At 47.1% G+C, this 9,214-nt stretch overlaps 1 protein-coding gene across 1 annotated transcript in view; it reads left to right on the forward strand.

Moving 5' to 3' along the window:
* The first annotated feature begins 3,836 nt into the window (after positions 1–3,836).
* Positions 3,837–9,214, forward strand: part of LOC126986031 (dynein intermediate chain 2, ciliary-like) — a 13,733-nt gene continuing 8,355 nt past the window's right edge. Inside the window, exons 1-4 of the mRNA XM_050841716.1 lie at positions 3,837–4,494; positions 4,969–5,209; positions 5,745–6,040; positions 6,348–6,515. Coding sequence (XP_050697673.1) covers positions 4,381–4,494; positions 4,969–5,209; positions 5,745–6,040; positions 6,348–6,515 — 819 coding nt within the window. The 5' untranslated portion in view covers positions 3,837–4,380. The remainder of the gene's footprint in view (positions 4,495–4,968; positions 5,210–5,744; positions 6,041–6,347; positions 6,516–9,214) is intronic.

Consider the following 9,214-nt stretch of genomic DNA (forward strand, 5'->3'; position numbering starts at 1 on the left):
AGGAGGAAGAAGAGGAGAAAGAGGAGGAAGAAAAAAAAAGATCAGAGAGAGAGAGAGAGAGAGAGAGAGAGAGAGAGAGAGAGAGAGAGAGAGAGAGAGAGAGAGAGAGAGGAAAAAGTTAATGTGATTTTCCTCGCTTTTAATTACTCATTATTATTATTTTTACTTTGTGTGTGTGTGTGTGTGTGTGTGTGTGTGTGTGTGTGTGTGTACGCGCGTGATGTATGTGCGTAATCATTAATACCACCACCACCACCACCTCCTCCTCCTCCTCCTCCTCCTCCTCCTCCAACACCACCACAACCACCACCACCACGATCATCATCAGAAAAAAAGGAGGAGAAGAAGAAGAAGAAGAAGAAGAAGAAGAAGAAGAAGAAGAAGAAGAAGAAGAAGAAGAAGAAGAAACCGGAGAATAAGAAAATAAAAGAAAAACAAATAACAAGTAATACAGAAGAAGAAGAAGAAGAAGAAGAAGAAGAAGAAGAAGAAGAAGAAGAAACAGAAGAAGAAGAAAAAACATAAATAAAAGAAAAACAAATAAGAAATAGTACAAAAAGAAGAAGTGAAAGAAGAAGATGAATGAGGAGCGGGAGGAGGAGGAGGAGGAGGAGGAGGAGGAGGAGGAGGAGGAGGAGGAGGTTTGAGGTCACCCACTATTTAATTTTGTCCCGACCATTACGAGATGAACTACAAGATTGAGCCATTAACCCGCAAGGCCCGGTAATGGTGATTGGCACACACACACACACACACACACGCACACACACACACACGCACACACACACACACACACACAGGTATACACACACACACACACACACACACACACACACACACACACACACACACACACACACACACACAGGTATACACATGATATGCTCACAGGTACACAAAGATTACACACACACACACACACACACACACACACACACACACACACAGGTAAACACATGATATGCTCACAGGTACACAAAGATTACACACACACACACACACACACACACACACACACACACACACACACACACACACACACACACACACACACACACACACACACAGGTAAACACATGATATGCTCACAGGTACACAAAGATTACACACACACACACACACACACACACACACACAGTACCACCTGGGCACCTGTGTGCATTACCTGCCGACAATTAACCAATTAGACAATTAAATCACGTGATTGATTACACCTTTTGTAACGTCACTGCCCGAGCGCGTGCGTGCGTGTGTGCGTATAATTCACCGCCGTCGAATCATTTTTTACGTTCCGCCTATGGCGCTGCTGGGCTCTCTTGCTGCGCCTGGTGGTGGGCCCCAGCCCATTATGGCGCAGGCAAGTGATATAGTGGCGCCGTCTTGCTCGGCTGACGCTGCTCATCTTTGATCCTCTTTTAGAGAGAGAATATATAGTCCGGGTTGATATGTGGCTACCAGGGCAGCGTGTGGGTAGTCTTCGGCCCCTGGACGCTGACTGAACACTGTCAGCTTGTAGCGGCGGCGGGTGGCGAACCCGGGCCCTCCAGGACACCGCGCCCGCACCCTGACCACTCAGCCACCGCCTCCCCGAAGGATGCGAAGAAAGTGACATATAGATTATAAACAACATCACGGAAGGTTAGGAAAATAGCTGAAGTTAGAAGGCGAGCGTAAGAGGCAGCAGTAATGACTCGTGATGGCAGAGGCAGAGTGTTAAGGTGCTGTGTAATCAAGGGGCTGTTACACTGGGCAAATTTTCCGTGAATCTTCAGTCACCACGATTTCCGCTGGCGTGGTTCTCCTATTTCCGTGGTTTTCTGACGTGTCCGCGATCGTCCAAAGCTACGGTAGAGTTCACTGAAGGACGACGGTATTACTCACCATCATCAGCAGCAGCAATAACACGAAACAAATGAGAACCACGCCAGCGGGAATCGTGGTTTGACTGAAGATACACGAAAAATTTGCCCAGTGTAACAGCCCCTTAAACCTGTCCTACCCTACCTTTTCCTACCCCAACCCACCCAAAGACTCCTACCTCCCTAACCTATTCCAAGCCTCTCCTAACATAACCTGCCCAAGCCTACCCCACGCCAGCGGAAATCGTGGTTTGACTGAAGATCCACGGAAAATGTGCCCAGTGTAGCCCCTTAAGCCTGTCCTACCCTACCTTTTCCTACCCCAACCCACCCAAAGACTCCTACCTCCCTAACCTATTCCAAGCCTCTCCTAACATAACCTGCCCAAGCCTACCCCACGCCAGCGGAAATCGTGGTTTGACTGAAGATCACGGAAAATGTGCCCAGTGTAACAGCCCCTTAAAGAATGCAAAGAAAATGGCAAATAGATTATAGACCACGCCACAGAAAGCTTGAGAAGTTGGTGAAGATAGAACTCGTGATGGCCAGTCGGAACCTTACCCGGGAGAGCTTGGGGCTTGTTGAACCGACCTCTAGGTACTCCTGCCCCCCCCCCCCCTGTCTCACGGTAAGGGGGGGTGGGGGTGGGTAGTAATCCATCCTGTCAGCGGCAAAACCTTGAGGACTGACCAAGGCACGAACCACACACACACACACACACACACACACACACACACTCACTCTCTCACTCTCTCTCTCTCACCCATAGTTTTTCTCAAGGTTTCAGTCACGTGACCTGGAAGAAAAAGAAGAAAAATAAGGAAAAAATAAAGAAGAAAGAAGAAAAGAGGAAAATTTAAAGAAAACCAGTAAAGAAGAAAACGAAGGAAGGAAGAACAAAAGAAAGGAGGAAGAAGAAGGGAAGACGTAATAGAAGATTGGAGAGAAAAGTAGAAAGGAGGAAAAAAAACGCGAAGAGGAAATTTGATGAAGGAAGAAAATTGAAGAGAAGAGAAAGAAAACGAAGATAGGAAGAAGGAGAAAGAAGAAAGAAGAAAAGGGGAAAAAGAAGATAGGGATGAGAAAAAGAAAAATGTGAGACGAAGAGGAAGACGAAGAAAATAAAGGAATATAAAGAAGAAAAGAGGAAGAAGAAGAGGAAGAAAGAAAGAAGAAAGGAAGAAGAAAAAAAAGAAAATTGAGGGAGAAAAATATTACATCCTATTCCTCCTCCTCCTCCTCCTCCGCCTTCTCCTCTCCTCTTCCTCCTCCTCCTCCTCTCCTCTTCCTCCTCCTCTCCTCTTCCTCCTCCTCCTCTGCCTTCTCTCTTCTTCCTCCTCCTCCTCTCCTCTTCCTCTACCTCCTCCTCCTCTGCCTTCTCCTCTCCTCTTCCTCCTCCTCCTCCTCTTCCTCCTCCTCCTCCTCTTCCTCCTCCTTCTCTCCTCTTCCTCCTCCTCCTTTCCGTTTTCTCTCCATTTTCTAGTTTCCCTTTTTTTTCTTTTTCTCCTTTTTTTTATTCCTATTTTTACGATCATTCTCTCTCTCTCTCTCTCTCTCTCTTTATTTTTTTTTTCCTTTCCTTTACCTCCCTTCTTTCCTTCCTCCATCTCTTTCTCTCTTCCTTTCTCTTCTCCTTCCTTTCTCCTTCCTTCCTTCCTTCCCTTCCTTCCGTTCTTTCTCAACCTAACTTCCTTCCTTCCTTCCTTCCCTTCTTCCCTTCCTTCCTTCCTTCCTTCGTTCTTTCTCAACCTAACCTAACCTTCCCTTCCCTTCCTTCCCTTCCCTTCCCTTCCCTTCCCCTCCGTTCTTTCTCAACCTAACCTAACCTTTCTTTCCCTTCCTTCCCTTCCCTTCCCTTCCCTTCCGTTCTTTCTCAACCTAACCTAACCTTTCTTTCCCTTCCTTCCCTTCCCTTCCGTTCTTTCTCAACCTAACCTAACCTTTCTTTCCCTTCCTTCCTTTCCCTTCCCTTCCCTTCCGTTCTTTCTCAACCTAACCTAACCTTTCTTTCCCTTCCTTCCCTTCCCTTCCGTTCTTTCTCAACCTAACCTAACCTTTCTTTCCCTTCCTTCCCTTCCCTTCCCTTCCCTTCCGTTCTTTCTCAACCTAACCTAACCTTTCTTTCCCTTCCTTCCTTCCTTCTTTCCTTCCTGCTTTTCTCTTTCTTTATCCCATTTCTCTTCGCCTCTCATTCCCTTCATTTCCCTTTTCCTTTCTTCCCTTCCACTCTTTCCCATCTTCATCAAACCTTTCCTCTTTCCTTCTTTCTTTCCTCACTTTTTTCCCTCCTTCATCTATCTCTTTTTACCCCCTCGCATTTCTTTCTCTTCCTTCCTTCCTTTCCCTCTTTCCTTCCTTTCCTATTCCAACCTTCCTTCTTTCCTTCCTTCCTTCCTTCCTTCCTTCCTGCAATATACTTCTTAACTCTATCCCCTTTCTCTCCTCCCCTCTCCCCTTTCTCTCCCTTCCTTCCTTCCCTTCCGCCTTCATTCCTTTCCCAAGCTACGTTCCCTCTATCGCCATGACGTTCTCAAGGAGTAAGCTCAAGAGGAAGGATACTCTTGACCACCCGGATGAAGAGGGCGAGGAAGAGGACGAAGAGGAGCGGAGGAGAAGGGAAGAGGAAGAGGAAAAGGTGAGAGGAAGGGGAGTGTGTGAGGAGAGAGTGTTGATATGTGGGTTGTATATATGTGGGGGGTTTTTCCTCTTTTTTTTTTCATTTGTATCCCCTACCTTACCTTACCTTACCTTACCTTACCTTACCTTACCTTACCTTACCTTACCTTACCTTACCTTACCTTACCTTACCTTACCTTACCTTACCTTACCTTACCTTACCCTACCTTACCTTACCTTACCTTACCTTACCTTACCTTACCTTCCCTCCTTCCCCTATACCTTCCCCCCCCCCCCACCTCCCTTTACCTTACCTAACCTCCCTTCACCCCTCACCCCTTTACCTTCCACAGACCAGGGAACCACAAATCCTTACCTTACCTAAACTACTGACCCCTCCCATTTCTTTAACCTTACCTTCTCTTCCCTCCCTCCCCACCTCCCTTTACCTTACCTAACCTCCCTTCACCCCTCACCCCTTTACATTCCACAGACCAAGGAACCGCAAATCGAGATCAGGCTGTCAACCACCACCGCCCAGCCAGCCTCTGAGGTGATCTACGACTTCGCGAGCGGCCACTACCAATCCGTGCAGCCCGGCGACCCCCTCATTCACCTGTTCACCTCCCCCTGCCGAATCATGCCGCGGGAGGAGTACGAGCTGAAACAGATGCAGAAGGCGCAGATGGAGGTGGACGGGGAGGAGGAGCGGAACGAGGAGGAGGTGCAGGAAGGTAGGGAGAGAGAGGGGAAGAGAAAGGAAGAGGTGCAGGAAAATGAGAGATGGAGACGGAAGGGGAAGGATAGAGAGAGGGAAGGGAGGGGGAAAGAGGGAGGTGAAGGAAGGTAGGAAGAAGGAAAGGGAGAGAGAGAGAAAGGGAGGGAAAGGGGAAGTGCAGGAAATGGAAAAGGAGAGAAGTGAAAGGTGAGAGAGAGAGAGAGAGAGAGAGAGAGAGAGGGGAAAACAAGGGGGAGAGAGGGGAAGGGACACACACACACACACACACACACACACACACACACACACACACACACACACACACACACACACACACACACACACCTGTTTGGACACCTGTTTACTTATACTTGCATTTATTCTTTCCTTCCTTTCTTCCTTCCCTCCTTCCTTCCTTCCTTCCTTCCTTTCTGCCTTCCTTCCTTTCTTCCTTCCTTCCTCCCTTCCTTCCTTTCTGCCTTCCTTTCTTCCTTTCTCCCTTCCTTCCTTCCCTCCTTCCTTCCTTCCTTCCTTCCTCTCCTCCTTTACAGAAATCATGAGAAGAAAGAAGGAGGAAGAGGAAAAACAAAAAAAACAATACATGGAACTCCAGCGGGAATTCAAAGGCAAGAAGAAAGGAGGGAAGAAGAAGAAGAAGCCGCAGAAGGAGAAGGAGGAGGAAGAGGAGGAGGAGGAGGAGGAAGACGACCAGTACGACATAGCGAAGGACATTGAGGAGCTGTATGGGAACGTGATGTCCCCGGAACAGCTTGCCAAGTTGGATTCCCAGCCCAACCCCTTCAACTTCAGCGATCGGGTCTCTCAGTCCTTTCGTCCGCCTATGAAGGTACTGACTGATGGACTGATGGACTGACTGACTGACTGGTGGACTGATTTACTGACTGATGGACTGACTGACTGACTGGTGGACTGATTTACTGACTGATGGACTGACTGATTGAGTAACTCCCCGACTGACTGACTGACTGACTGACTGACTGAATATTTCTTCTTTATCAGACACATATTAGTCCATGCCTACCTCTACATATCTCCCTCTCTTTAATCTATCTCTATTCCCCCACCCCCACCCCACCCACTTACTTCACCCATCTCCTCCCCCTGATCGCTCACCCAGCCTCCCCTTCCCCCAGGAGTTAGCCCAGCAGACGGACCAACCCCCAAGTACCACGTTTGGGGCTAATGCGGGGCTTGCCATTCTCTGCGACGCCTACGACGGGGACTACGAGATGAAGGAGGAGGCATTGAGGAGGAAGAAGGAGCGGGAGGAAAAGGAGAAGGCGGAGAAGGAAGGTGACAAGGTAAGGGAAGGAGGGAAGGGGGTGTTGGAAGGGGTGGCGAGAGGGGAGGAAGGAATGGAGAGAAAGAAGGGAGGGGGGGATGGTGAGGGGAAGTGTGTGTGTGTGTGTGTGTGTGTGTGTGTGTAAATATAACCAATGTGTGTGTACATACAACAAATGCTTATGTAGATAAATTGTTAGCCAGCCAACCAGTCAGTCAGCCAGTCAGTCAGTCAGCCATTCAGTCAGTTTGTCAGCCTGTCACTCACCCAGTCATGCACTCACTCACTCACTCACTTCCTCACCAACACCTTGCGTCCCTCCTTCCTTAACTAACTCACTCATGCACATTCACTCACTCACTCACTCATTCACTCATTCACTCACTCACTCACTCTCCCACACCAGTAACAAGACAACAACATCCACGCAAGGGGTCAACACGGACACAAACAAACACAAACACAGGCACAAGAGGCGTGGCTTATCAGTGGAGTAACTAAGAGCGGAAAGATAAGAGTTGGTTTGATGTCTAAGCTGATAAGTTAAATTATATATCTTAACAGTTAAAGAGGATAAAGATGAGTATTATTATCATGACGTCATTATTCCATTTTGTTGATTGGAGAGAAGTAGCGGGATTGAGGGAATGGAGAAGGGAGAGGAAGGAAGGGAGGAAAGGAAGGGAAGAAGAAGGGAGAGGAAGGAAGGGAAGAAGAAGGGAGAGGAAGGAAGGGAAGAAGAAGGGAGAGGAAGGAAGGGAAGAAGAAGGGAGAGGAAGGAAGGGAAGAAGAAGGGAGAGGAAGGAAGGGAGGAAAGGAAGGGAAGAAGAAGGGAAGGACAAGTTGGTGGTGAAAGATTGTTGTTACGAGGATGGCTTCTAAAAGTAAAAGATAATTAAGAATAGCAAATAACATTGAAAAAAAGTAAAAAGAAAAAAAAGAAAAAAGAAAAGTGAAAAGTAGAGCAAAAAAATAAGTTTATAAGTAGAGTTTCAGTAAATTATAAACAAATACTGGAATATAAAAGAATAGGAAAAGCAAGTAAGATGGAGGAATAAAATAAACTAAACTCGAATGTGTAAACTGATTCTGTAGTCCCGGAATTGACCTCTCTTTCGGCCACCTCTTTTGATTTTTTTTTTTTTTTTTTTTTTTTTTTTTGTAGGAGCAGCGAGTAGCGGGCTTTTTTTTTATTATTGTTTCCTTTTTTGTGCCCTTGAGCTGTCTCCTTTGTTGTAAAAAAAAACAAAAAAAAAAACCACGCACCTCCACTCGCGGCCGCCCGGAGAACCATATGGGAGGTGCTTTCCCTAGCGATCTCGGCTCTTCTCTATTTCGGGATCTCGGAATACAAGTTACTCTGTGGAGCCAATTGTTCAAACACGGTGCCTGCTGGTTGGGAAAAGTCTACATTTCCCATTGCCCGGAGGTTTAAATGTTTGCGTCTATTTACGATGACGAATGCAAGCGGGCCCGAATCTACCTCGTTAACGCTCGTACCTCAAATTAACCCGGTAGCTGCGGGGATCATGTGTCTTCAAGGCCCCTCTAGGCGAATCTATGAGAAAAAAATCATCGCTCTCGCAAACCACTTCATAATATATATCAACGCATTTGTGATCACTTTATGCATCATCTATTTTGGGGGGTTTATATCACGGCAAAAATGTGGCCCGTCACTGGTACACGGTAAAGCCACAAATTTGGCCCGTCGCTGCTGCCGAGTTAACGATGGAAGTAATCAGAGAGAGATAGAGATGGAGACAATTAAACCTAAAAAAAATAACACCAAGTCAATATGCTAAACACAAAATAGCTAATGATGATGATGATGATGATGATGAGGAGGAGGAGGAGGAGGAGGAGGATGGGGTATTGTTATGATGATGATGATGAGGAGGAGGAGGAGGAGGATGGGGTGTTGTTATGACGACGATGATAATGATGATGATGATGAGGAGGAGGAGGAGGAGGAGGAGGATTGGGTGAGTCCAAGGTCAGGTGTTCCGAACTAATCACGGTTCCTTCACCTATATCAATAAGGCTGATGATGATGATGGTTGGGGTCAGTAGTTAGGTGAGGTGTAGGGTAATTACTGCGGTTCCTTCACCTGTGATAGACGGACAAGAAGAAGGAAAGCAAAGACGAGAAGAAGGAAGGCGGCAAAGCTGACCCAAAGAACCTACTGACACAGGTAAGTTACATGTTCCGTTCACGATAACTTGGCGAAAAAGCCCCGTCCAGACCAGCCCCGCCCAGACCAGTCCAGCATCCACCAATAAGATCCAACCTTTCCCAACATCCAGCAATGAGATCCAACCTTTCCCAGCATCCAACAGTGAGATTTGACCCCTCCCAGTATCCACCAGTGAGATCTAACCTTTCCCATCATCCAGCAATGAGATCCAACCTTTCCCAACATCCAGCAATGGGATCCAACCTTTCTCAGCTTCCACCAGTGAGATTTGACCTTTCCCAGCATCCACCAATGAGACCTAGCCTTTCTCAGACTCCCACTAATCATATGCCGGCTGAATTAATGAATGAGGTAGCGTGACTTGTTTGTGTACTAACCAATAGGAGACGTTAAATAGAAAAAGGGGCGGGGCTTATTCGCCAGGTTAGCGTGAACAGCGTATCTTTGACCTCCTTCAAGTGATCGTCAGCATGTAACGAAATTGATGACGGGACTTCGTTATGCGCTGAGCGGCGAATGA

The sequence above is a fragment of the Eriocheir sinensis genome, chromosome 61 (genome assembly GCF_024679095.1).
Source record: "Eriocheir sinensis breed Jianghai 21 chromosome 61, ASM2467909v1, whole genome shotgun sequence".
NCBI lineage: Eukaryota > Metazoa > Arthropoda > Malacostraca > Decapoda > Varunidae > Eriocheir > Eriocheir sinensis.